The sequence below is a fragment of the Opisthocomus hoazin genome, chromosome 20 (assembly GCF_030867145.1).
Source record: "Opisthocomus hoazin isolate bOpiHoa1 chromosome 20, bOpiHoa1.hap1, whole genome shotgun sequence".
In the NCBI taxonomy this organism is placed as follows: Eukaryota; Metazoa; Chordata; class Aves; order Opisthocomiformes; family Opisthocomidae; genus Opisthocomus; species Opisthocomus hoazin.
This window is the reverse complement of record NC_134433.1, coordinates 16,036,431-16,064,330: the sequence shown is the minus strand read 5'-3', so window position 1 is coordinate 16,064,330 and position 27,900 is coordinate 16,036,431. Positions and strand designations below refer to the sequence as shown.

The window sequence follows — 27,900 nt, the reverse complement described above, 5'->3', positions numbered from 1 at the left end:
TATCTCGTGTATAACATGGTGTTTTGGCCTGTTACTGGGGTGTATTTCCTTAACATTGTTTTCTGCTTCCGGAGTGTTTCCCGGGGTTCTGTCTCCTGGCTGGAGAGCCGAGACCGTCCCAGGCTGCGCAGCCTCGCGTGGTTCAGCGGAGGCTCGGGAAGGGTGAGGGCGGTGTCCGCGTGGTAAGGGCTGCGCACAGGCAGCCCTGGATCCCCGGTGGTGTGGAACCTGCAGCCGCCACGGACTGGTAACGGCTGCGAAGCCGGGGGTCCGTGGGCGCTCTGCTCCCCGCGCCTTGGCACTGCCGTCAGAAACCAGTCGTCTTCTGGCGCCTGGTTTGCTTTGTGCCTCTGCTTTGAAAACAGGCTCTGAGCAAGCGCACAGGTAATTAAACTCAAAACCTTTTTTAAAATTCGATTTATTTGTGAAGAGAAAAGAACACTGGTAAGAAGCCGTGTGCTGCAGCAGCAGGGGGTTTCTCCTTCAGCAATGGACGAAGCCCTTGCAGGGGCAGAAGGGAGCTGGGCAGGGGGCTGTCCTGGCCTGTCCTCCCCCCCAGAGAGGAGAGAGGGTGCTGGGCTGCTGTCACGGGGTAGCACCAACGCCAGCCTAGCACTGTGTGGGATCGCACAAGCCCAAAGCGTTCAGTGTGAATGCTGGCGAAGACCCACCAGAAACCGAGGCGGTCTTCTCCACCAAGATGTTAATTGAACCTTTTCTTCTACTCCCTGTTGTTGCACTGATGATGTAGTAAAAGCCCAAGGAGAGAGCGGAGTGCTGTTACTCTTCGCGGGTCAGGCCCGGCTGGCACTGTTGCGTCGGAGGGAAAAGCCGAGGACACCGGAGAGGACAGGCAGCGCGCGCTGGGGCCGCGGCACGTCTGTGGAGCGGGGCTGTGGGGAAGCGGCCGCTCCGTGGCAGTCTGCTTTCCTCCGCGTTGAGTGTGTGCACTGGTGCTTTTTGGGATAATTGCGGGGACTTCTCCATTTTCCCGGGGTTTTCTTTCCCGGGCTGGTCGGTGGGACGCCGGCCGGGCAGCCGGATGGGAGCGACGCTGTCAGCGCGGGTGGGCGTCTGGTGACTGGCACCGCGCAGAGCTCGCGGGCAGCCCCTCCTGCAGCCCACCAGGCCCTGTGCAAGCGTTGCGTGTTCTGTTTGCAGCACGGCACGGGCCGCCCCGTGTCCCTGCGTGCGTCCTCCGGCGCGGCGGAGCGGAGCGACGGCTGGCGGGGAGCAGCTCCTGGGAGAAGCTGTAGAGCCCAGACGGTTGGCCATTTACTGCGAGCCACGCAGCAGCACGGCGTAAGCTTTCAGTTAGCTGGTAACCGCAGAGACCTGTCCTTCGGGTTCGCTGAAGTGCGCAGCAGCCTTCCCGCCGCGACTGTTCCGGAGCCGGTGGCTGCTGCCACTGCGCCATTCGGGGGGAAGGGCACCCGCCGTGAGTTCGGCTTCTGCTGCTTCGTAGCACAGAATTAAAACTTCCTGGTGGAATAGCCAAGGGTTGGAGCCAAGTCCTCCTCACCACCATGCTTGGAGCTTGCGTTGCGTGTCCCTGGGTGTTGCTGTGCTCCCAGGTGTCCCCATGCCGGGTGGCTGCTCTGCGGGGAAGGGCTTGGGGGGGAGCAGCACCTCAGTCCTGAGCCGTGGCTCGCTCTGCTCCTGCCGTCTCCTGGTGAGAGCGGTGTGAAACGCTCCCTGAAGTCATCAGCCAAAAATACCCCCTCTAAAGAGGCGGGTGCTTCGGTACCAGTGGTTGAGAATTTTCCTTGGAAGCCCCGAGGGAAGTGCTTCTGTGGAAGCTCTCGGTGTTGCGTTACGATGGCAGTGCTAGGTGGGCTCCAGGCTTGTCGACGTGGGGCTCCTCTGGGTGACAGACCAGCAGCGTGTCCTGTGCTGAGAGCAAAGCGTTGCTGTTTCAGCTGAACAGTGGGAGCGGGTGACGTTTGGTGTTCCTAGGTTATTTTCTTCGAGAAATAATTAAGAATCATTTAATTTTGTGGTCTTGGGAAGATGTGAAACCTTACCTAAAGGAACTGCTTGTGTCCTGAGTAACCACAGAGTCACAGAATGGTAGGGGTTGGAAAGGACCTCTGTGGGTCATCTAGTCCAACCCTCCTGCTGAAGCAGGGTCACCTACAGCAGGCTGCACAGCACCGCGGCCAGGCGGGGCTGGAATATCTCCAGAGAAGGAGACTCCACAGCCTCCCTGGGCAGCCTGTTCCAGTGCTCTGTCACCCGCAAAGTAAAGAAGTTCTTCCTCAACCGTGGACCTCACTGGGCGATGGTTAATGCCGGGGGGTCGGGGGGCTGGCTGGCGGTGGGGGAGCACTCGGCGCTGCGGTGCCAGTCTCCCAGCCAGAAAACGTCGCGGCGAGCTGCCAGCGCTGCCGGAGCATGGGGTGACGCGATCGGTGTTGGTGAAGTGCTCAGAAGTGGCTGAGGCGAATGCTCGGGTCCCATTACACCCCTGCCTTCCTCCCGTGGTGGGGGGCCTGTGACAGCCCGGGCCCGGGTTCCCGATGCCAATAAAGGTGCTGTGTGACGTCCGCCACACGGTCCGGGGGGAGCGGAACGGAGCGAGGAGCTTTATTTGGATGGAGACAGCTTTTAGGTCTGGGGTTTCATTTCGTTGTTGTTTTTGTTGTTTTCCAAATTGCCTTCCAATCCATCTGCTCTCCTGACATCCTTTTTATGTTGTTCGGAAGACAGGGAAGCAGTTGCATGGTGAGCGTGGTCAGGTCAAACTCCTCGCTTTTATCTCTGCTCTCGTGTAGGTGATGGGTATTTGGGGAATAAAAGGCGACGAGCAGGGTTTAACAGGCCTTTGTTTGCTGTTGTCCAGCTGTGCTGGAGACAGCAACAGACCTGGGGAACAAGAGCAGTGAGAGGAAGCAGGGATTTGAAACAGAACTGTTTCTTTTCTTCCTGTTCCGCTGTTCCTGGAATCTGACACAGTTTGGTTTTCAGTCCCAACTGGATTAGTGAGAATAACAAGGCAAGGTGCGTTCGGCACAGCTCGGAGCAGTTGCGGGTTTCGTTAAATGTTTTTATGCTTACATCTCCGTGTGTGGGTGCGTGGGTTTGGGGCGGTCTGCACGTTCTGAAGGTGCTGAAAAAGAAGCAATTCTATTTGGTGACGACTGCTCCTAACGTCGGTCCCTCGGGCCGCAGTGGTTTGGCCTGGGCTGTCGGGAGCACCGTGCTCGAAGGGGCTTCGGCACCAAGTTTGTGGCCAGCTTGGACAGCCCCATCCCGCAGCCTCCCCTGAGCTCCTGGGGGGCTCCTGGCAGGCGCCCGCTCCTCGTCCCTGCCCTAGCACTGCTGAGAGCCGGTTTGACACCCCACTGCACGAGGCCTACAAGCCCACCCGAGTTATTTGTGGCTGCTTTATACCCACTTTGTTCGCTTGCAGCTCCGTGGGAAGCTGGACACCTTCCTGTCTGAGGCTGCTTGGAAGGTCCTGTCTCCAAGTCATGCAGCAGACACCAAAGTCTTCACTTTTTTTCTGCTTTCTACCAATTAAACCTGGGTTCAGACCCTGGTGTGAGTGGTTTGCCTGTTGGTTTAATGTGACTTGTAAGGATGTCTGCAAGAAGACTTTGCTGTCTCAGGTCACTGTTTTGAAATTTCCCCCCCCCCGTAGTTTTTATCATTTGGCCTCCTGTATTTTTGTGGGCTGTTCTCTCAGCCCCAGCCCCTTTCTTTTCTCCGTGGCAGGGCGATTAATTTACGCTGTTGATCAGAACATGAAGGAACCTGGCAGAGAGCAGTATTGCTCGGCCGGTTTTGTTGTATGAGCCAGCTTTTAGGCACACAGAGGTAAATCTTTCCCATTTAAACCCTTCTCCGTGTAAGCTTTCATCTTTTGTTTGGCTGAGCCGCGCGCTGGTGAGCATCCCTGGGCATGAGGCAGCAGAGGGAGGCCGGCGGCCGCAGCCTTCTGCTCCGTCCTGCACTAAGAATCCCAGGGCTCCTGGGTGATAAAAGAAAATTTCCTCACTGTTTTTGTTTCAGATAAGTACCAAGTAAGTAATATGGCGCTATCCCTTTCTTCATCTTGTTGTAAAATTTCATCTCCAAGCGGCTGCTGGATGCCTGCGGGCTCGCGTGTCTGTGGCCGGGGTCGCAGCGGGCTGTGCCGGCGCCGGGCTGTGCCGGGCAGGAGGGTCCCGCTCCGGCCGTGCGGGGCCGTTGGGCACCCGGCAGCTCCCACGTTGTTGCGGAGGGGCAGGCGAGGCCGGGCCCCGAGGCGGGTGTGCTCGTCGGCCCCGTCCTCGCTGGGCTTCCTACCCACCCCTCCTCGCGGGAAGATCTCTGGATCTCCCTGTGAAAATCACAGAATCACACAATAGTAGGGGTTGGAAGGGACCTCTGTGGGTCATCTAGTCCAACCCCCCTGCCGAAGCAGGGTCACCCAGAGCAGGCTGCACAGGACCTTGTCCAGGCGGGGCTGGAATATCTCCAGAGAAGGAGACTCCACAACCTCCCTGGGCAGCCTGTTCCAGTGCTCCGTCACCCTCAGAGGGAAGAAGTTCTTCCTCGGGTTCAGACGGAACCTCCTGTGCCTCAGTTTGTGCCCATTGCCCCTTGTCCTGTCACTGGGCACCACTGAAAAGAGCTTGGCCCCATCCTCCTGACCCCCACCCTGCAGATATTTGTAGGCATTTCTAAGGTCCCCTCGCAGCCTTCTCTTCTTCAGGCTGAACAAGCCCAGTTCCCTCAACCTCTCCTCGTAGTGGAGATGCTCCAGTCCCCTCATCATCCTCGTAGCCCTCCGCTGGACTCTCTCCAGTAGCTCTTCATCTTTCTTGAACTGGGGAGCCCAGCACTGGACACAGTACTCCAGATGAGGCCTCACCAGGGCAGTGCAGAGGGGAAGGAGAACCTCCCTCGTCCTGCTGGCCGCACTCTTCTTGATGCACCCCAGGATCCCATTGGCTTTCTTGGCAGCCAGGGCACACTGCTGGCTCATGGTTAACCTGTCGTCCACCAGGACACCCAGGTCCCTCTCCGCAGAGCTGCTCTCCAGCAGGTCCACCCCAAGCCTGTACTGGTGCAAAAAATCTCCACCTTCTTCAGAAACGCTGTTTTTAATAGCTGCACTGTTCTTAATTTTGAAACCCCGTGAGTAGCTCTCCGGTAGGAATAGAAACTGAAAAACAAAGCAATCAAAGGAAAGCTGTCCTGCTCTCTGGGCATGTTTGGTTAGCGGCATCTCGGGGGACGCTGAATCCAGTGCTTTAAACTGATGCCTCTCGGCGGCGTGAAAGGCTGCGAAGCTGCAGCCCGCAGCATCTCTCAAACTCATCTGTGGCTTGTAATGTATAGCGAATGGAGGTATCCGTTCTGCTGAAGAGCGTATAACAAAAATCATCTAACCTATTCCACCCAAATAAATAAGTCTGAAAATAAATCTCCTGTCGTGCTGTCTTCATAAATATCTTTTAAATTGAGTGTGAGTGACAAGAAGTGGTTGAGTGGCTAGAAGAGCATCTCTGATAGCGTTGGAGAAGCCTTTTCAGATATATTTTATACCCCAGTTGTCATTGCAGCCGTACGTACCCTCGCTGCCCGCCTTGCCCTGCGCTGGCTGCGGCTTTGAAAATTACAGTGGGGAGATTGGAGGTGGAGACACGTGTCAGTGCGGCTTGGTGCGTCCTTGGCTGGGCCTGAGTAGGTGGGAAGGGAAAACCATCTCCCTGCCCGGGAGGGGAAGGGACGCCGGCACCGCTCCTCGGGGGCCACCTCCCCGTGCCCCTCTCGCCGGGGGCACCGACCTGCGGCGCAGACGGGAACCGGCAGATCGGGCTGCACGTCCCTCGCCCTGGCGCGGGGACTCCGCCTCTGCTTATTAGGTTTTCAAATGTTATTTAGCTTGATTGCAACCTTCTTACAAAAGGAGTTAAGACACGGATATAAGAGATAATAGAACTATAAATTGCAAGACAGGTTCTTATGAAATCAGTAAATTACTCATTTAACAGTTCCGTGCGTGCTAATTTCATGTTGCTATGGTACCTCAGAATGGAGGGGGGAGGTCAGTCGGCGAAACACGGGGCTCGCACGAAACGCGCGGGTCTTTGTGGAAGACTGATAACGCCTTGCACACAACCTTCAGCTGAATGATAAATTGCCTCTTTATCTAGCGTTGTCCAGGGAGATCCAAGGCAGGCAGCTGAAAGAGATGTTTCACACTAGCTAGCGTTTTTTGGAATTAGACCAAAAATCACACATTTCAGTCTTGAAATCTGTTTAAGTATGCGTTGTCTTAGTGGCATCTCTTCTCAGTCTGTCTCTGGAGACAGACAAATCACAACAGTCTGAAACCTAACTTTTGGGGCCGCTTCCATGCTTGGGCATTGCCACTCCCTGCTGCTGGTGGTGGCCAGCGAAAGCTTCTTGTGGGAAAGGGATCTTCCTCTAACTGCTGTTTTAAGAGGGGGGCATTCTCTTCTGTTGGCTTTGGGAGTGTTTTGGATTAATATTTTAATGGACAGGAGAATGCTGGCTTCCTGCTAATCCGTAGATGTTTGCCTGTACCGCTTTGCTACCCTCGCTGTGTGCGGCAGCGCTGGATGCGCCGCTGTCAGATGCAATTTTAGCCTTTCAAGCACGTTAAACTTGCAGGCAAAACAGCAGGACTGGTTGGGGCTTGGAGGGTGGTGGTAGGAAGGGATCTCTGCGAGTGCTGGTCGTATCTTTTGGTTGGTGTGGCAGCTGTTCCTGGAGGCGTTTGCTGCAGGAAGATGCTCCTGTGGTCAGCAGAGAGCTTGGGTTGAGTTAATATCGTCTTTGACAGACGTTGGTCGGGCTCTTTGGTCTGTCTGCTGGTTACAGAGCCGCAGGGGTCTGTTCTGGGGGTTCTGTCTTTGATCCTTGCGTCGTTGGACACTTGCACCTTCGCTCCCAGGGCATTTCCAAGGGGCTTGGACTGACTGTGCCCTTGTCCGGCGGATGGGGATGCCGTGCTCGGGCAGCCAAGCTGCCCGGTGAGGGCTGGCACCATGCACAGGGAGTGGAAAGGGCAGGCACAGAACCGGCCTGTAACGTTCACAAGGGTGAAGTCAGCAGCTTGGAACTGCGACGGAGACTCCGTTTCGTTGCAAACCCACTGCTTTTGGAAAGTGTGAGTCCCTTGGGCTAACCTGGGTACAGCAGCCCGGCAAGATGAGTGTTGCAGTGTGCTTGTGTGTGAACAAAAACGCCGAGCGCTGCCTAGAGAAGCGGGACGTCGGGTGGAGCGAGTCCACCAGCGTCACAAAAGCCAGGTACGCTCAGCCGGAGAGAGGGGACCCCAGACTGGCGCCGTCCCTGTCCCCGCTGCCTCCGCACGCCGTGCCGGTTCCCCGCCATCCCTGAAGCAACCCTGGGGGACGTCGGTGCGAATGACCAGGAGCCTGCGAGGCTGCGTCACCCGGAGGCAAACGGCGGCGGGTCCACAGCAGTGGTGTCTCTTCCGCTGTGCTGGGTTAACTGAGCCCACTGCGGATGTTCGGGAGCGCGGGTAGCCCAGGGTTCTTCCCCGAGACACCACATGCAGAGTATCCGTGTGCGTGTGGGGAAGTGTTTGTGGTCTTCTGCACTGAATAGTCTCAAGTCTTCTGCTGGCACACGTGCTGGCCGCTGCTGCACTTCAGGTAAGAAGATAATGATCACATCATTAAGACGCTACTAAAGCTGGCATTACTCGTTAGGTCAACGTATCGATCTTGACATTACGCGGCAAGATTCTTTTTAGATAATGCTTGTCCATCCTGCCTCTTGCTCGAGGAGGAGGAAAGAAGAGGGAGGGAGGAAATGCGAAACTAAAAGCAACTTGACACGCATCTCCTCCCCAAAATAAGAGCACTTTACTCCTTAAAAGATTTGTTCTGCTGCAAGGCTCCTGCCGTGTTGCTGCAGATTGGATTACTGGCAGATTTCCTGCAAGTCAGTAGAAATCCCAAGGGAGTTGCCCAGCTCGTGGGTGGATAATTTGGTCATTCTAAAAAAAGACTGTCCTTTGGCTCGGTGTGTCTGGGTGCACAGTGCCTTCCCCAGGGGCTGGTGCGGCCCCGCGGGTCGGGGGGAGGCTGTGCCCAGCTGCCCTGGGCTTTGGCCCCTGCTCCCCTTGAGACCCCCGGCTGCTGCCCGGGCACGGGGGCTCAGGGCTCCGTGGTTTCACAGCGGCGGTTGGCCAGAGTTTGTGGAGCGCTGCTGGTTTCCACCAGGAAGCTGAGGAGGAGGAGGAGGGCAGCATCTCGGCCGGGACCCTGTCGCCTGCAGCCCTGCCAGCCCCGGCCTGCTCGGGGGTCCTGCTCCTGGTCCCGGGGGCATCCGGCGCGGGGAGGGCTGCGGGGGGCTGCGAGAGCGACGGGTGCCACAGCCGGACAGGGTCCGCGCTTGCCATGGGCACCTGTAGCACCCATGGGTTATTGACCATCTGCCAGTAAATGAACCGCCAGTGAGCTCCCCGAGTAACCTGTCTGGAGCTGTAGAGCTTTCCTTGGAAGCTGCCTGTACGTTGGCCTTGTACCTATGTTCTGAACATATTCTAAAGCCTGGAATTACCCTTCCAATCTTGCTGCAGAAGAAAACACCTCTCGCTTTTTAATGAATTTCTGCTTGTGTTATCTCTTCTGTACTGCAGCTGTCCAAGCCAGTTTTTCCTCATTTCATTGAGCTCTTTTTGTAGCATGCTACTTTTAAGGCATTTTGTAAAAATAGCAGTTATTTTACTTTACATATATATATGTGTGCATGTGTTTTATATTACTGAAGCTTTATTTGGTATTTTAATCTGGGCTTACTGACTGCACTTTTAAGGACTTTCAAATCAAAAGTGCTAGCTCAAAAAATGCGCGATGTTTTTCAGTCTCTGGCTTCCAGAGAAGCAGCGCTGACACCAGCGCCGAGCTACTTCGGTATCCCTCTCCAGACACATTCCATTAAGAGGGGTCCATATGGTGTGTCAGGAGAAGGGGAGTGCGGAGCAGAACCTGTGTCTGCCAAAGAAAACTGTTTTGCTCTGATGTTCAGCATAGTACAACTTAGAGGGGAAAAAAATAAACATTGTCAGATGGGTGCTGCCAAATTTTGCGATTTATCAAGAATTCCAGGCTGTTCAGTGATATTTTTTTTTCTTCTGAATACTCCAGTTTCTGGAGCCTTGTGATTTACACAAGATTGTTCATTTTCATTTTTAAAACATGTTGTAGAAAACAGCCTCAAAATACGGAATCGAGAGGCTCTGGTGTCAGCAGGCCAATGAAATCCTCCACTGTATTGCGTTTAAAACCTGGTGGCTTTTCAAGTGCAGCTCCTGGTTTGGAGCCGGGGGGTTTTGGAGTGTCAGAGTCCTTGGGAACCGGGAGAGGGCTGACTTCTCAGGGCTATTGGGTGTATTTTTTATTTTGATCATGTCCACGGAAGGACAAGGTAAGTCCATCCGACCTGTTCTCCCGTTCCCTCTGAGCTTCCTTGCTTTTGATGCTGCTTCTGGTTTCCCGGTGAGAGCAGTTACCGAGCGGCGCGGGCGCCGGTGGTGGGGACGCCGTGCCCGGGGGTGTGCTGGCCTTCCCCCCAGCGTCCCGGGGGCACAGGAGCAGAGCTGCTCGTGTTCTCTGTTGCTTTTGGCCAAGCAAAACCAAGCTGCCGCATCTCTGCAGCCCTTTGTGTCCGCGTTGGTGCTCTGGGGAGATGAAAGGTCGCTGTTGCCCTCAAAGGGCCCCAGTCCCATCTCCGTGCTCTGTCTTCAATGCTCATTTCTTTCAAGGTGGGACATATTAAAATGCTAGGGTTTGAGAAATGGGCTGTTTCGCCCCCCGCACCCAGCTCTGCCCGAGCCGCAGCGCTTGCAGACCCTTCCCTGCTCAGCCGAGGTGGACGCTGCGTCTGCAGGAGTAAACCCAGGATTTTCTCGTGGTTTCTTTCAGTCTCATTTGAACTCACCTGTATTTCTTTTTAACATATCCAGTGAAGTTTTCCAAGTTTGTCTCAGGTTAATTCACACCAATAAACAGAACCTCCTGTCGCCAAAATGGACAGCGTTGTATACCTTTTGGGCTTTCTCCTCGAAACGTTTGGAAGATGCCACCTAATTAGAGTCTGGGGAGCTGAAGGAGCTGTTTTTGAATTTCTGACACTCGAGACAGATGTGGATTTGATCCTTATGATCTCCCGGGGGGCCCGATGTGTAGATCTGGAAAGTCTGCAAATCCCGTCTCGAGCGAGAGGAGGTCAGTGACAAACGGGGGTGGGAGGGTGCCTGCGGAGAGGGGTGCGGGTGAGGAAGCTTCGCTGCTGCTGGCCTGAGGAAAGACCTTGGAGAGCCCACTGCCGAAAGGGCTGGTCAGAGTTGTCAGTAAGTCTCCTCCTGGTTTGATGTGCCCTTCAGAGCGATGAAACGGGCCGGGCACTTCAAACCCAACTGCTGTGTGTAGGACCGGGGAGCGCCGGCACCAGACCTGAGAAGGCGGAGCCAGCCCTAACACCTCTGTACCTCGGTCCCTGAAATTAGCTTCTCTTGCAGTAATTTGCTGGAGAGACTGTCGATCCAGAATAACTTAAAAAATAATAGGAAATAATGTTTCCATAGGTTTGGGTGGTGCAAAGTTGAGAGCGCGGAAAGGGCTGCATCCTGACGGACAGCGCTGCGGTTGCTTTCACGCGGCGCTTTGCAGAGCTCCTCGGGCAGAGAGGGGTAGAACCTGACCCAGGCTGTCGGTAAGCTTCGTGTGAAGTACGGGGTCTCTTTTTGTGACCTTTGTGGTAGTGAAGTGTTATAAGTCAGTAGCAGGTAAATAAGGTAAAATATTTCTTTCCATTACCCATCCTCTCCTGGCACTGAAGCACTGGGAATGTCCTCGGGGGGGGCAATGGTGAGCACCCAGGAAGGAAAACCGTCGTGTTTCCTTCGGTTTTGGCTAATCGTTATCGAAGTTCTGCTAATGAGGCCCCCCAGCTCGCACTAAGCGGGGTGGGAGGAAGGGGGTGGCAGGGGGTTGTTGCCGAGGTTGCAGAAGAGGCCAAGCAGACGGGCACCTCCGGGAGGGGAGAAGGGCGACAGCGAGACCCGGCACGCTGCGCGCGTCGGCGCGGTTTTACTGCCGGCCCCGCTCTGCCGTCTGACCCGGAGCAAGTCGCGGCTCCCCCTTTCCTCCTCCCGATTTATTTTGGTCTTGTCCGCTTTTTCTTTGTTGTTAGGTTAGCTTGGGATTTACTGTATCGAAGCGAATTTTACAGGAATAAAATGGGGAAGATGAGCAGAGGGTGAGGGTGAGGAGGACGTGTGTGTCCTACAGCTGAGCAGCAAGGTTAAAATCTGGCCACTTGTAGCCCGCCGTGGATTTAGTTGCGAGATCAGCACTGTAACCTTACATAAAGAAGGGATATAAATCTCATTTCTCGAGGCACTTAAAACCGGATTAGCAAAACCATGAGCAGAACACAGTAGAGAGCACTTTTGCGTCAGCTTCGTGGGGGTGGGTCAGATCCTTCCACTTTTTCTTAAAAACATTTCCCAGCTTGCAGCCGGCACTTGAAAATGCACTAGTAGAAATTTGTGAATCTTCCCGTTGCTGGTTTCCAGCTTGGTTTTCCTTCTTTCCTTTTCCTTCTTTTTTTCCTTTGCCTGTTTTAAACGTTGGCTACAAAATGAATGCTTTCTACAGTCCGTTATCATGCAATGTTTTTAGCAGACACTCAAGAATTAAATATGTACGATTTCCATAATACCGATCATCCCTGTGGAAGTGCTGTTTTAGAGGGCATTCATCTCTGCTGCGGTAACAGCCGCCGCACCTCGTGCTGCCGGCCCGGCTTTCCCCGGCGCCCGAGGTTGGGTTTGGCCGGAGCTGCCCAGCCCCGCGCTCAGCCCCGCGCTCAGCCCCGCTGCTCGGCGTGGGAATGCGGCCGGGGAGATGCGGGGCGAGGGGCTGGGGCTGGGCGGGGGGAAGGCTGCCTCTGCCTCTTTGGAGATCTGGTTTTTGCGTGCAGAAACACAAAGCACAATTAGAATACAGTTATATATCCTCATAGTTATGAAAGCTTGGATTAACATGACATCAAGTTTTGTCTGGGGAGCCTTTTGCTATGGCTCAGGGAGCATTTGTGTGTGACAGTAATGGGCTGCAGTTAATATAGTTGAGTGATACCAGGATCTGGGTAAGAAGAAAGAACAAAGGGGGTTCATTTGAAGCTGAATTGCAAAGGTGGAATTATCAGTGTGAACAATCCGCTGAGATCGCAGCTCAATTATTGTATCGTGCATTATTTTGGTGTCATAAAGTGTAGTCAGTGAAGCAAAGTTAAAAAATCCATGTACGCAGCTCCGAAGGACGTCTTGTCGGACCTGCGGGGCTGATGGGTGGGCCTGTCGCCTTCTTCTTGGCACCAAAAGCCTCTCTCTGCCAGTTCTTGCAGTTTGTTTGATTTACCGAGCCTGTTTGCCGTGATTCAAGAGTCTCCTGTAACGTTTCTAGGAGAGATTCATCACTGGGGCATAATCCATTCAAGCAGCTTTTGGGCAAGAAGTGTGGCGGGTTTGACGCCCAGAGGTGTCCAGCAGCACGCCCAAGGGCAGCTGTTGGGCCCCGTACGGGAGGAGACGGCAGCGCTTCGCTCCTCTCCAGGGCTTCAGGGGGGGGAAAGTGAGCCCAAAGGTGGGAGCTGCCTTCCCCGTCCCGCTCCCCCGGCGCGGGCGAGGTGCTCGGGACACCCGCTGCTCGCCGGCCCTTCCCGGGGGAACGCTGCGCGGGGAGCGGGCAGACGTCCCGTGCGTGCCCGGGGAGGGGGCGGGGGGCCCCGGCAGCTCTGGGCAGTGCTTACAGGTACCCCTTATTGTGGAAAACCACTGCAAATATGTGTTGTTTTGGTCAGCAGCGAAAATAAGCTATCCTTTAAAAAAAAATAAACTGGACCAAAGTGTGAAAGGCAGTTCTGTGGGTTTACACTGCGCCCACGTGTAATGCTGCCTCAGTAACCAGAGTGCCCTCTTTGGGGGTAGAACTGGGGGTTTTGGTTAAGGTGTTTGGGCTGTTTTTCTGCTTTTAGCCCCGGTCAGCGTGATGGGTTGAGGCAGCTTCAGCTGGCCGTGAGCAGCTGCCCCGCAGCCTGGGAAGACGCGGTGCGTGACGGCGGGGACCGCAGAGCGCGTCGCTGTCCCCCGGGAAGACACCAGCACCCTTCTCTGCAGGGCTCCCAGCGGGTGCTGCAGAGGTGTCCGGGGCCCGGCGCTGCGCCGGTGGCGGGGTTGCCTCCCCCAGCGACAGCGTGCCCCTGCCCAGCCTGCGCCCGTCTGCGCTGCCCGCGGCCCCGCCGTGCCGCCTGCCCGCCCGGGCAGCCCTCGGTGGCCGTCTCCACGTGCCGGGCGTTACTCGGCCGTCGCACTTTGCACGGGAAGTTCACTCCCTGCCTGTGCCGTGAATCCCCCTCGTCTGGATCGTCAGGGCGGAGGAGGATCCTTGCTTTAATTTTCATTTAGAAACTGAAGAAAATGATTTGTTTTTCACAGAAATCATTTTGATGATTTGAGTTGCTCTGGGAGGTTGAATGGCTTCAGCGTGGTTTTAAACAGAAAAACCCTCACAGCAGAAAGCAATGGGTTTTCTGCATTAGGCTGTAAGAGAGTGGTAACGTAGTTCCAGCAATCTGGGCACGGTGATTATGCCGGTAATCCCCGTGCTGTCCAGGGGTAATTAAAAATTGCAGCTGAACCTGGGTTCCGAGTGACTGGGTGAGGCTCTGTCAAACTGATGAGAGCTTGCGTTGTTGACACGTGTAAAACTCAATTTACCCACCAATAACCGCAGTTCGTGGGCATTAAATTTCTCTCCAAACAATGCGACACTGGGGCACAGCGGGACGCACGCGTTCGCGGGGCTCGGCGAGGGGCCGGGGTGTGCGAGGAGCTGTGCCGAGCCGCAGCCAGCCCCGCTAATTGCTTTCTTTTGAATATTGCATTCAGCCTTAACAGCCCGTTCCGCTGCTGGATTGCCTTTCCCAGCACTCACACGGGCGCTGCGGAGCCCGGCCGGGGAGCGGGAAGGGCTGGAGCTGGAGGGAGTGGAATCAAGGTGGTGCTTTCACCATCCATCCTGACAGCCCGAACCGACGTTCCCGTCTGAGCTCCCTGACTGAGCTCAGATCGAAGGAGGCCGGGCTGCAGCCAGCGTCCCCGGGTCTGGAGTGATGCCAAGGGCAGACCGTGCCCAGCGCTCCTCGTTCTGCGCAGCCCCCGGGATTGGGGGCTTCGGGCGGGCGGTGGGCCGGTGATTGCCCCTGCGGTTCCTGCAAATGATGCTTTTCTGCCGTGAACAGGAGAAAAGACCCATTCCCCCAGGTGGCTTTGGGCTGCTGTCTCCTCGTCAAGACTGGTGGGCATGTTTGAAGAGAGGTGGAGGACGAGTTGTAACCCAGGAACAGCACGAACCGGGGCTCGCGTTCCGCTGCTCCCCAGCCGATGGCTTGGCACCGTTCTCGAGCGCAGCACCATGCAGCACTGCTTACAGCAGGCGTCTGCGTTGCGAGTGGTTTTTCCATAAATTAAAAGATCCCTAAATGTAGATATATAAGCTCAGTTTGATTTGGGTTTGAAGGACAAAGGGGGGAGAGAGTTCTGCTTAGAAGAACTAGCCCTGGAAAAGTATTCTTTAATATGCAAGTCAGTGTGTGAAAAGAGCAATAAAAGGAGAAAGGATCTAGCAGGAAATAAAATGAAACTTTTTTTTCATTACAGTCAAGGGAAACTTAGATGAGTTTTTCTTTGCTAATAAACTACACTGTTTCATTTTGCAGCTGAGCCTTTTGCTGAAGCTGACTGTGGCAATTGTTCAAATTTTATTTTTTTTTAAACTCTGGGCAATAAAAAAGCCCTTCATGCATCAGGAAGCATCGTCATGCAATGCTTGTCTTATCATCTTCACACTTACTCAGCAGGTATTTACAGAAGGGCAGGAGGAAGCTCTTTGAACTCGGTCCCGTTCCATTGCCGGGATGTCTCCTCATCAGCCCCGTTCACCCGTGGCCGTCCTGCCCTGGGGCTGCTCGACGGCAGCCGAGCACAGCCCCGTGGCTCCTGGGGAACGTCCTCGACGCCGGGCCGCGCTCCGAGCTCGTCTCACTGTGCGGCCGAAGGGCACGGAACGAAAACCCACAGGTTATCGAGGTCTGTTTAGCGGGTGAGGAAGACCTGCGCTCTAAATGCCGTGAGTTTGTACTCTCAGACGTGGGAGAGGTGTGTGGTGAGGTGACTGCTCTGTGGGCTTCGTCACTGCGGGAGCGGGAGCTGCTTTTCTGCTCGGAGTAACGCGGTAGCGCAGGGACGCGCTGAATCATGCGGTGCGGACCAGTGGGTCCCTTAGGCCTTGGTTCCAGAAAGAAAATGTGAAAACGCCGTTGTTGTCTTCAGAAACCACATCTTGGAAGGGCTCAATTGGACTCAACGCCGTGTTTGAAATTGAGCCACGCTTCATGGTAGTTCTGGTTTATTGGGGGTTGTTCCTGAAAGGGTCCGCGCGTGGCTGGGCGTCCGACGTGCCACGCTCTGGTGTTCAGAGGGATGGGTCCTGTTCCCCGTGCTGGCACGTGGCTTTGAATGGTCTCTCTGCATCTCGTTATTTGCGTGTTTGCCTGCGGGAGACAACCCAGCTGCTCACGTTTTGCTGTTGCGTCAACGGGGAGCATGCTGGGTTTGGGAAGGGCAGGCTTCACCCTGGTGTAGCACGCTGCGTTCGAGGGCCTGCGAGTGCTCTGCAGACATCTGAAGGCCCTTCTCCGCGGAGAGAGGCCGTAGCCTGGTTAGTCCTGGGTGTTGCTGGGTCCCTATTCCACGTGTGCCTGGCAGAGCCTGGGCCCTGCCCGGAGCCTGAGGGCCGGTGCGGGAGCTGCTGGCCGGGGCTGCTGGAGCCTGGTCTCCTGCTCGCGTGAGCTCCTCGCCGCGTGCCGCAGGGGAGAGCGGCTCCGGCAGCGGCCGACAGCCGAAACGCCCGGCGCCTCGTGCAGAGAGTCAGGCTCCCAGGCTTCGGGGGAGCGGGCGAAGGAAGTGTTCAAGGCCAGGCTGGATGGAGCCACCTGGGCTGGTGGAAGGTGTCCCTGCTCATGGCAGGGGGTTGGAACCAGATGATCTGTAAGGTCCCTTCCAACCCAAACCATTCTGTGATTCTGGCCAGAGGTATTTGCTGCACGGCTTCTTGGTGGCCCCAGACGGTCCCTTGCACAGTTCTGATGGGTTGTCGCTGTGCGGTTCACCCTTTTTTTTTCCCAGAAAACCACTAATTCAGACATCCTCTGCCTGCCTGTGTGGAGCGTGACAGCGGGGTGGTGGGATGGGCAGGGGGGCTGCTGGGGGCTGGAGCAGGATGGCACTCCCAGAGGGGTCCAGGTCCAAGCCAGCTTGGGCTTTAACTGGCTCCCCAGCTGTAAAACCGGACTTTTTTGTAGGGAAAACACTGCGTGCCCGCCCGGCCTGGGAGCCGCATCCTTTGCCGCGAAGCAAGCGGAGGTAGGCAGAGCCTGAACCGACGCTGCAATTCCATGACGTGACCGCGTTCCACGTGCTGCAGCCCAGAAGGGAGGACAGATGTTGAAGTCTGCTGGCTTTTCAGGTGGCTGCGGTGCTCAGTATGGCGAAAGCCCGTCGGGAGGGAGAGGGGGATGCACGTCGGCTGTCGGGGCGTGCAGCCGCGTGTTCGCCGGGAGCTGCCTCTCCTGGTGGAGTCCGTAGCAGCCGCGTGGCTTCCAAAACCCGCGCCGGGCACCCCTGAAGTATTGTCTGGAAAGGAAAACAGATTGCAACTTTGCGGTGCTAATATGCAAACGAGCACTGTGAAGGGAGGAAGAATTATTTCTGCTGACGGCAGCTAATGTTCCGTGAAAGTAAGATCGCCATCCGCCTTGCACCTGGCTTGGTGAAATGCTGAAGGAGCAATGTTCCCCCAGCATCCCCGCGGTGGCATGGCTGGGAGGAGAGCGGCCCCTTCCCGGCATCGACCTGCGCGGGAGAACCCGGACAGAGCTCCCGGGGGAGCGAAGGAGCCCGGAGGAGCTTCGGTGTTGTCGGCTCTTGTGGTTGTGCCGTGGTTCTTGGGAGGTTTGATGTATTTGAGCTCGGTTTTCAGCGGTGTGGTTACGTGGAGCTCTTGGCGTTTGCTTGCAGAAGAGCAAAAGCTCTCCAACGTTGCAGCAGCTGAAACGTGTAAACCCTAATGGCTCCCGTGCCAGCGCCAAAAAGAAGGTTTTAAAATCATTGTGTGTGCATTAAAGAAGTACAGTTTGTGTGTGTCTGTCTGATGCTTTTACCTGGTGAGAAGTCCTTCAGGCGGCTGGTGAGGGGACAGGGCTGGAGCAGGACGGATGGAGCTGGGCTTCTTTGTTTGTGGATCTTGCAAGAAAATACCGATCAAAAGTCAGTTGTTGGGGAAATCTGTAGAAAATAATGTGTGGCACGTGCATGTGCATGTGTACAGGGAGACAAGATGTCTGGAGTCAAGAGATACACAAGGACGCGTACGGGAGATGGATCTCCTGATGCCGGCCGGGACCCGAAGGCAAAGGTTTCCAGGCTGGCCCTGGGGCCACGTGCGTGCCCGTAGCTGAATTTCCCTGCTGCTCCCACCCTCTGCCTCGCCTGTTGGATGGCTGAAACACAGAGGTGTTTTGAGGCCTGGTGAATTAAATGTTTGTACGAGAGTTTGGAGGCTCTCCAGCAGATGTTGTGAACTAGGTGCTGTTCTTGCCTCTCCGGCGAAGGGCGGCAACGGGAGCGCCGTGGTTTAACACTGACTTCAGCTGGAACGAGGCCAGAATATGCTCCTTCTCTCGTTTTTTAGGGCATACTGACGTGTTTTTAGCTGTTGACACATCTTTTAGAGTTATCGATCGCTCCCTGGTTCATAACGTAGCATGGACCAACTTTGATCAGAGAAGAAATTTCTGTGGCACTGATTTCTGGCAGAAATGTTGATTGGAGCTTTATTATAGCAGGGATGGAAGCGCTGCTCTAATTCACAAATACATTTTGTTAACCAAGTGCTACAGCTTCGTGCAAACACGCGTATCGCGTGGCAGGAGGTCCGTCTGCTGCCGGACACAAGTCTGGGTGTCTGCGTTCGGTCCCGTGCTAGGTTAGCTTGTGCTTCTTCTGAAGCAGGCAGCCCGTCTGGGACGGGGACGCGATGGCGTGCGTGGCGGCAGGCGTCTGGAACGCTGCGGAGGAAAGAGGGGAGCAGCTCTGCCCCAGGAGACGTGGCCCCGGGGCGGGGGCCTCCCCTGCTGACCCCGCGTCCCGGCCTGGGCAGCGGCTCGCCGGGACGCCCCAGGCTGCAGAGCTGGCTCCGGCTGCAGCTCGCGTTGCCCTTGCCTCGAACCCCATCCGTGGGTGAAAACCCACCAGTGCAGGACTGGATTAGCTGGGGTGGGCGCGGGCGATGGGCTCTGTCGGCGCAGAGCAGCCGCTCTCGGTGGCGTGGAGACCTGCGTGGCTGCGGAGTTGGACGTGTTTGTCTGCGTGCCCCGCCGCGGGGTGGTCGTGTGTCCCGGCCTCGCTGGGCTGGCCGAGGGGACTTCACACAACGTTGGGCCAGGTCGGTGCGTGCGTTACTCTGGGGGGCACAGCAAGGGTCATCGTGGCAGCTCTGGCTTCACTGGTGGGGCGTTTGTCAGCTCTGCTGCCGTCCGGAGAGACGTCAGCGCGTAGGCTGTCCTGAGCAGTGGGACCTGCGTCTGTCCCCAGAGACCACCGGGGCCGTGAGCGCTGGGGCACGGGGCAGTGCCACCCTCTGCCCCTGCTCAGCAAACGCCGCCGCTCTTCTGCGGTGAAATCTGAAGTTTGTTGGTGAAATACTCGATCGGCGCGGGGCTGTAAGCAGCACAGCGTCCAGCAAGCTGTGCTTGGCCCGTCGTTTGGGGTTTGTGTGTGCTGCCAGTGACCACCTGGGGTCACGGCTGCGGTTCCGGCTGGAGGGTGGGCGTGTGTACCCGCTGTGCCCTTTCCCGTCGGGATCTCGGCGCGCTGAGCTGCAGCGCTGCTGGCCTGGGAGAAGGGCAGGAGGAGCAAGGAGGTCTCGCTGGCTCCGGTGAGCTCTCCGAGGCGCGCTCTCGTGTCGGCTCCTCCGAATCTCGTACTCCGTTTCAGATACGCAGCGCTGGAACCTATTTTCCCGTCGAGCTAAGGAGACCCAGGGGACAGCTGCCTGCATGCTGGCGGGCATAAATTGTTCTGGGCAATTAGACCTGGCTGCAGGACCTGATTGCGCGGATCGGACCGAGCCCGAGGCTTGCTCGCTCCGACGGGGCAGGCCCTGCTGTCTCCGTGAAAGCAGGGCAGACAGACACGCGCCCTGCGGCCGAGGGGAGGGTAGCGCTGGGATGCTTTTGCTTGGCTCTCGCTGTCGCTGTCGCCTTCAGCTTGGTTTCCACCATGAGAGCATCCCTGGAGTACCCAGCGTGGCAGGTAACCAGGAGGTGAGCGAGGCGCTGCCGGTGCCCGGCTCCACGATGAGCTGCTGGGGCTGCCTCCGGGGGGGTTTGCTCTGCACCCCTGCGCCTCGCAGGGACCCCCATGCCTCGCGCCGGTGGGGTCCTGGCTGCGTGGGCATGGCGTGCCTTGTGCAGAAACCGTGCCGTGCCAGCCTTGCTGCTGGCTGGAGGTCGTTACCAGCCCGAGTCTTACTGGCGCTGGCCCTGCTGCTCTTCCTTCCCGTGTTCACTGCCTTCGCTGCTGGTGGTCCTGGCACGGCACGGCAGCCCCCCATGCCGAGGAAAGCGCTGTCGTTATGTTTCCAGGTTGTTTATTTGCTGGTTGGGGATTTCAGGGTTTTTTTTTTTGCAAGAACCTTGTCTACCCGCTCATCGATGTTGGCCAATGTGTGCTGGAAATCTGATGAGGACAAGGGAAGTTCTCAGCCAGAACAGCAGGTCAGAGGAAAGCTCCAAGAGCCCTCCCATAGTTTGTAACTTGCTCTGAGCGTGGCAGAGCGCCGTGCTTTCATCAGGACTTCATGTTATTAATGCCAGAGGAGGAATTCATGAGAAATCGTCTATGGAGTCATCTTTAATTTGTCCTGGTGTCGAAAGCTGTTATTTCTGGAGAGCGTTAGTCATTCTTACGTCCCCCTTGTCGAGTAAACATTGAGTAACGTGTTGGTGTTTTGCAGGAGCGTTTTGAAGTCCAGGAGTAGCCACTGTGCTTTTTGGCAAGCGCTTGGGATGCTCTTTGCCATGTCACGGCTGGAGAGCAAGCCCCGAGATTAACGTGATTGAATGACTGTTTTAATTTCAGCCCTGATGGAGCAAAATTAGTTACAATGATATGTGTGTGTGGAATAAAATTGTGGTTTTATTAGCTATAATTGCTGAAGAAGACTTTTTAAAGACTTGACTGCTGGGGGGGAAAATCACTAGCGCTGGAATTTGTTCTTGCACAGTACGGCATTGATGATTACCCTGGTGTGTCAGATGTCAGTCCTGGGTTGCCAAGTCATCACCGCGCTCAGCGAGGGCCCTCGCCGCGCGCCTGCAGCCCCGGGGAGCGCTGCGCAAGCCGTGCCGCCTCGCAGGGGACGCCGAGCTCTCGCCGCGGCGGGGGCCGGGGCTGCTCGGTGAAGCTGCCGCGGCTCGTGCCTCCCACCGCAGTGGTCACAGAATCACAGAATCACAGAATAGTAGGGGTTGGAAGGGACCTCTGTGGGTCATCTAGTCCAACCCCCCTGCCGAAGCAGGGTCACCCAGAGCAGGCTGCACAGGACCTTGTCCAGGTGGGTCTTGAATATCTCCAGAGAAGGAAACTCCACAGCCTCCCTGGGCAGCCTGGGCCAGGGCTCCGGCATCCTCAGAGGGAAGAAGTTCTTCCTCATGTTCAGATGGAGCTTCCTCTGCTTCAATTTGTGCCCATTGCCCCTTGTCCTGTCGCTGGGCACCACTGAAAAGAGCTTGGCCCCATCCTCCTGACCCCCACCCTGCAGATATTTGTAGGCATTTATTAGGTCCCCTCGCAGCCTTCTCTTCTTCAGGCTGAACAAGCCCAGCTCCCTCAGCCTCTCCTCGTAGGGGAGATGTTCCAGTGGTCTCGCTTTGCTCCCGGCCGCGGTGGCCAAGGCAGCGGCGAGCGCAGGAGCGAGCCCTTGGCCGTCATGGGGTGCTGGAGCGGGGACCGGCCGTGCTCCGGGAGGGAGCCCATGGCCCGGTGCCGTTGTCCGTGCCGGGACACGGTGCTGCAAACCCGGCGGGCTGGGGCGGGAGGGAGCCGGCCCTGCAGCGAGGGCGATGGCGAGGGTGCCCCGGGGCGGGAAGGAGCCGCGCCAGGAGGGGGGACGTGCTTGACAGAAAGAGGGGAGATGGCTGATGTGTTTGTTTCTTTGTTTAATTCCGTTGTGATCCAACCCGGAGGCCTGGTGTGGGGGAACCGTGTTTTCTAACAGTCTGGCGTGCGATATGCATTTGTCTTAATTTATGTGGGGGGAGGTTGTAAATCTGCAGAAGCGCTTTGCTGGCGCTCAGATTTCACAGGCGCGTTGAAAGTAATGGCACCTGACAGTCTACTAGCAGCTAAGAGGTTTTTCTGCTTCAGAAAGGAAAATATTGGAGGAGTTGTGCAGTTTGTGTAAATAATTTGAGGAGTTAAAGCAGAATATCCAGCATGCTCTTCTTGGGAGAGCAGAAGAAGTGACAGACCTGCGAAGTTTCCGAGTTGGGACGGAGCGGGTAGGAACACAACCCCGCTGTGTGCATCAAGAATAGTGTGGCCAGCAGGACGAGGGAGGTTCTCCTTCCCCTCTACACTGCCCTGCTGAGGCCCCATCTGGAGTACTGTGTCCAGTTCTGGGCTCCCCAGTTCCAGAAAGATGAGGAGCTACTGGAGAGAGTCCAGCGGAGGGCTACGAGGATGAGGAGGGGACTGGAGCATCTCTCCTGCGAGGAGAGGCTGAGGGAGCTGGGCTTGTTCAGCCTGGAGAAGAGAAGGCTGCGAGGGGACCTTATAAATGCCGATAAATATCTGCAGGGTGGGTGTCAGGAGGACGGGGCCAGACTCTTTCCAGTGGTGCCCAGCGACAGGACAAGGGGCAACGGGCACAAACGGAAGCAGAGGAAGCTCCAGCTGAACCCGAGGAAGAACTTCTTCCCTCTGAGGGTGACGGAGCCCTGGCCCAGGCTGCCCAGGGAGGCTGTGGAGTCTCCTTCTCTGGAGATATTCCAGCCCCGCCTGGCCACGGTGCTGTGCAGCCTGCTCTGGGTGACCCTGCTTGGGCAGGGGGTTGGGCTGGGTGACCCACAGAGGGCCCTGCCAACCCCTGCCATGCTGGGATTCTGTGATGTGGGATCGTGGCCGTTGTTCCTCCTGGCTGTGCGTGCAAGCAGCTGGCAAATGAGTGTCGGCTCCGCAGGCTGCGTGTACACGGACCCCCTCTTGGCTTCGCTGCTCCGTGCGGACATCTCACGGTTGCAGAAACACCCGACCAGGTGGGCAGTCTCCAGGAACCGCCCCGGTTCGGCCGTCCCGGCTGGCGGTGGCAGGGCCCTAGCAGAGGGCTCAGCCCGCTCGACGCGCTGCGAGCGGCGATGGGCTGGCACCTGGCTTGGTCACCCCTGGCTGCCCCGTGGAGAAGAGAGGAGCTGGAAGTCCTGGGGAGGAAAGCGGGAGGAACGGATGGAGAATATTGTGTGTGCTTGCGCCGGGCTGGATCGGTTGCACTAAATTCAGAGCCTTTCTGAGTACAATTAATAGTCGTTTTATTTAGGTCACCCTGGTTTTGTTGCTTTAAATGTATGCTTCCATTAAAGTGGAAGAAAATCAAATACATTTATCTCTGCGGAGCCTTTTGTGAAACGGTTGGGCATATTTTAAATAACCCTGAGAACTGTTAGGATTATTAAAGCCCTTGGCTCCTCCAGTTTTTTTTCTTTCCTCCTGTTCTCCCTTATTCCTCCTTCCAGGCAGTGAGTAATGAAGTGGTGTGGCCCTTCCTTTTCTCAGAGCCCCAAATGGGTTGGAAAAAAAAAGTTAAATAAACTAAAGCCCATTAGTTAGACTTTGTATAAGAAACTGGGTCTAAACTGGGTATCTGTATGGGGTATGCTGGGACAGAGGAGAAGTCGGTTGGGCTTAGGTGTCTGCTTGTAACTGGTATTATCTGGCAAGTCTTTTTTTCTTCTTTTTTTTTTAATTTATCTTAAGTGCTAAGACTGTTGATTTTGTGATACACTCTCATTCGGTGCCCTGAATTAGTTTAGATTCATCGGCTCCGTTAAGCCTCCGTGTTGAGCCGTGCTGCATCTGACAAGAGGTGAATTGTTGGGTTGCGGGGAGCTTTCCGAGCGCGCTGGGCGGGAGGTGGCTCGCCGCGCAGCGTCTCCCGGCTCTCCTGGGGAGGAAATCCAGCTCCCGCCTGGTTTCTCGCCGTGCCCAGGGTTCCGCTGCGGCGCGCGGTGGGTGCTGAGCCCCGGTGTGCCCAGCCAGGCCTCGCAGGCGCCAGCTGCATCTCCCAGTCCCGTTTCTAACCCCGGAAAAAACTTCCTTCCCTTTCGTCAGCCGGGTGCTGGTGGCATGGTTGGAGTCGAGACCTGGAAAATTTGCGGTTCGGGCGTCTCTCAAAGACGGGGCGAGCCAGGGAGCCTCGCGCCGGAGGAGGGGTGAACTTCAGCTTTCGGACAGTCACAGCTCCGCCATGTCCTGGAGCTTCCTCTGTGGGTTAGGGTGGGTTTTTTTTTCCTTCCCCTGAAACAGGGATCGAGTTGCTTACTACAGGGTTTACTGCCGGTTACCTTGGCCGTGTCCCTTATTTCTCCTTGCTGAAAACTTGAACAAGCCGCTTGTGTTTGATTCACAGAGAACCGTGAGAAAGGGGCTGTGTGTGTGAGGCAGTGTGGTTTTCTCATTCTATTCAGCCCTTTGTATATTCAGATTCTTCGAGTTTCAGTTCTTGCTGTTCTGCCAGATTTCCATACCATTGATGGGGCTTCTGAATTAATAAGTTGCTTTCTCCCCCTCCCTCCCATACCCTCGCCACCTTTTTGCGACTGGTGAAAAGTTTTTCGAAGCGCGCTGCCCTCTCCAGATTGATTTTCTTCTCTTGCTTGTCTAACCAGCTCTTAGATGTTTTATTTTGCAAAGCGTTAATAGAATTTTCCTTTTGCCGTTGCACTTTATCTATTCAGGAGGTTTCAAGAAGTCTCATTGTGTCACTGGACTATGGAGGAAAGCGGCTATTCTTCTGCTACAATGGCTGCCCTAAAAAATAACGCAGGGTGGGGTACACTCAGAAAGGGCAGAGACGGAGATAAAATGTTCTGACCTTAGGAAACAGAAAAGATAACCAATTAGACATTGTTGAAAGGGCACCAGCTGGCTTAAAGAACACCCCACTGATTATTTTTTCTTCAAGGCGTGCTTGGTCCGCATCTGACACTCGGCTGCCCAGCCGCTTCGCCCCTTGCCGGTGTTCAGATGTGAACCGGCGGGGCTGACCCATTGGCAGGCGGCTGCGCGCCCGGCGCTGATCCCGGCAGTCGGTGCCACTGCTCGGAGGGCTGGAGCACCCACCTCCAGGGTGCCTGCGCCCCTCGGGGTCCCCGCCAGCACCGTGGAAACCTCCTGGGTCAGCCCATGCAGGCTGCATTTGTCACTGCTAATAAGGATTTATTTGCATAAAAAAGATCTCTGCCAAGACCATCATTCCAGCGCAGCGGGGCCTTAGCGCCCGTGGCACGAACGGGTGTTTACCCGGAGGACGCGGATCTGGTGGACGAGATGCTGCGTCGCGTTGTACTGGTGGGAGAGGCGAACAAAGCGCAGCTCCCCAGTATGCCCAGGAGCCGTCCCCAGAGCCCCTCACCCCATCCAGCGCCTGGTCCTGTGCCTGGAGCTGTCCCTCCTCCGTGGTGGCAGCCCTGGGAGGAGCAGGATGGGGCTGCACGAGAGGTCCAGCCCCGTGCTGGGGCTGCTGCCGGCCACAGCTGAGCCCAGGAGAGGGTTCTGCACCCTGCAGCTCCGGCTTCAGCCTGCTGGGAGGCTTTGGGCTGGATGTGGCCATGCCAAAGCAAGGTTACAGCTGGGTTGTGCCTCGTCTGGTGTCTTTTCTCCCCCTAACAGCAATACAAAGCAGGCTTTTTGAAGTCCCCAGGGATGTTCTTGCAGGAGGAGGTGTCATTTTGAAATGACAGCCCTTTCGGTGCGGGTTCAGCCAGGAGAGCCTGCACACAGCGGCAGCCCCCGGGTCGGGGGACAGAGGACCTCCCTGGGCTGGTGGGATCTGTGCTGCGCTGTGTCCAAGCCCGCTTTGGTACGGGGTATGAGGCAGAAGGAAGAGTCGCGTGTTAGAGCTTCAGCAGCGGCGGTTGGCGTGGGGACAAAAGGGTGGGCAGCACGCGCGCGTGGACCGAGGCGGAGGAAGCAGCGATGCTCTAGGAGACAGCGTTAGGTGCGATGTGTAATTTTTGGTTCCAGTGAGGCCAAGACCTCTGGGAATGAAAAATAAAGATTGCTGTGCAAACATAACCCCAGGGCAGAGATAAGCGGTGGTGGTACGGTGAAGGGGAGCTCTGTCCTTATCTGCCTTCTGATATTGCTCATACTGGTGAATTTTCCTCCTTGGAGTGAAGGAGGACAGCAGGACATATGGCTCTGTGCTTAGTGTGGTTTGGATTTTTCAGTGCATCAGCAGCTTTGGGTCTCATTCAAGATGGGTGTCAAGGAGGCATGCTGTTCTCCTCCATCTCGGGCCATTGCTAACACGCTTTGCAGACCACTTTTTCAAAGTCAAGAACAAGTTAACCAGAGACAGGTTTTTAGATGAGTTGAGGCATAATGTAAGGTTTTGCTGCAGTGTATTTTTTTACTATATCCTGGAACAGACTCCGGTGCTGTAGTGAAGAGAGGTTCAAGCCGTGGTTTTACCAACTTCCCAAAGCAAGTCTCTGCCCAGCCAAGGCTGACGCTGTAGCCCTGCACAGAAGGGGGCTGGATGCGTGCATAGAAGGGCTACAGTGAAACTACTCCCCCAGCCCTGAATTTTATCCAGGTGGGAGCTTTCAAATCCCGCTGTGACTCTGGGATCACGTGAAGGCAGCAGAAGCCGGCACAGCCACCGAAGGCGGTCCCACCTTCGCAGAAGGTGCAGCAGCCTGGCCCTGGCCTCAGCGCAAGCGCTGGTTTGGCCGTGCTGGGAAACTGCTCTGACTTCAGAGTGAGCTGGGAGAGAAACGGCGGTTTGTTTTAACCTGGAGAGGTTCCCTGGCCTGGGCTGGTGCGCAGGCGGGGAGGCGAGGAGGAGGAGGAGGAGGTCAGCGCGCAGCGGGCACGGGCAGGTGGGGTGAAAGGAGGGCCCTTCGGTGGCACGGTGTGAGGTGAAGCGAGCATGTAACTGCATTGTAAATCACTGCTCCTGGAATAAGTGATTTATAGAAAGACACAATGTGGAAGTATCGTAAAAATTACTGGGGGGAAAAAACTAAAAAAAAAAAAAGCTAAACAAACAAAAAACCCACCCCCACAGATAAGCAGTGGAGTCCTTTAAAGAATAAAACCTTTTCTTTAAAGATCTGCTCCCTTCCCCCAGCGTCTTCTGCGGTTTCGCAGTGGTGCAGGTTTCCATCAGCCCCTCGTTTAGAGCGGGGAGTGGCGAGTCTCGTTTCTCCGCAGAGAGACTGCCCGGGCCGCTGCCCGCCGCACGCAGGACCGACCTGGCCCGGCTCCCGCAGCTCTGAGCAGCACGGAAAGGGTGATAACGCTGGAAAATAAACCCCGGCACAACATCCTTCTAAAATAAGTGTAAAATCTTAGGTGTGGCTGCACAGATTAGATGGAGGTGGAATAAATCATGCAAATAGTAATGAAAGTTGAAAGCAATTTGGTTGCACTTCAGTGTTTCATCAGTCATCTCTCTTCTGAAGTGGAAATGCCAAGCCTGATGCGAATTAAACTCTCTCCCTCCTCCCTCTCCCCTCTCTCCTCTAGCTGTTCAAAAGGCCTTTGGAAAACCTCTGAATACCTTGCTTGGCTGACCAGATTTCACCCTGCTCTTACTTCTTGTAACCATCTAATTCTCAGCCAAGACAGCGACTCTTAATATGGAGAAGTCATGGGCTTGGTTTGCGTCCATGATTCCTCTCTTGGCCCTTCCTGATCTCCCTGCAAAGGGGAAGGAGCCTGGGAGAGAGGCACAGGCAGGGACCGGCCAGAGGTGGAAGAGCTGCCTCCACATCTGGCTTTGCAGGGCAGCAGAACGTTCGCTTTTCCGCTTGAGGATCAAATGTCAGGCAGGACGTGGGCTGAAAGCAGCACAGTTCCGGAGGAGGAGCTGACTGGGCAAAAGCAAGGAGATCCGACGCGTCGTTTGTCCCCGAGCCGAGGCAGCCCCTGCCCTTGTCTCCCCTCCGCAGTCTGTCCGGTGTGTCTGTGTGACCGTGCAGGCGGTGTGTTAAAGCATGCATCTCCCCTCTTCTCTCTTGCAGGTAGAGGACGCCATGCTGATGTTTGACAAGACGACCAACAGGCATAGAGGTAAGAGAGCGGGAGCTCAGGCGTCACCTTTTGCGACAGCTTCTGCCTGGTGAGCACAGCCCAAAGCCAGCGTCAACGCGATGAGCCGGTGGCTGAGCCCCGTGGGGCTAAATCCCGCTGTCCTGCCTCTCTTCGGCAGATAACGCTACGTGTCACCTGGATTTTTGTGTTAGAGATGACTTTTCTGGTCGGTCTAATGACTTACCTTTGGGAGGACCATTCTCAGGCTCCGCGGAGTCGCTGGAGGTAGCAGAGCCCGGGGAGCTGTGTGGGGAGGCTGCAGGGAAGCGGGGGGTTTGTGCCACGGTGGCTAGCGTTAGACTAAACTGGGCCCAAGGCCAGCTGGGCTGAGGCAGCAGGACATTGCGGCGCTCAGCCCCTCTGCTGGGGTTTCAAGTATGCTGGAACTTTGAAGCCGAGGGCTGCTC

General features: G+C 56.1%; 1 protein-coding gene across 15 annotated transcripts in view; it reads left to right on the top strand.

The window, feature by feature from the left end:
* The window catches only part of MSI2 (musashi RNA binding protein 2), a 257,207-nt gene that overhangs the window by 127,029 nt on the left and 102,278 nt on the right, over nt 1-27,900 (top strand). For all 15 annotated transcript variants that reach the window (XM_075440218.1, XM_075440222.1, XM_075440221.1 and 12 more), the window contains one exon: nt 27,424-27,472. In XM_075440218.1, the coding sequence (XP_075296333.1) occupies nt 27,424-27,472 (49 nt within the window). The remainder of the gene's footprint in view (nt 1-27,423; nt 27,473-27,900) is intronic.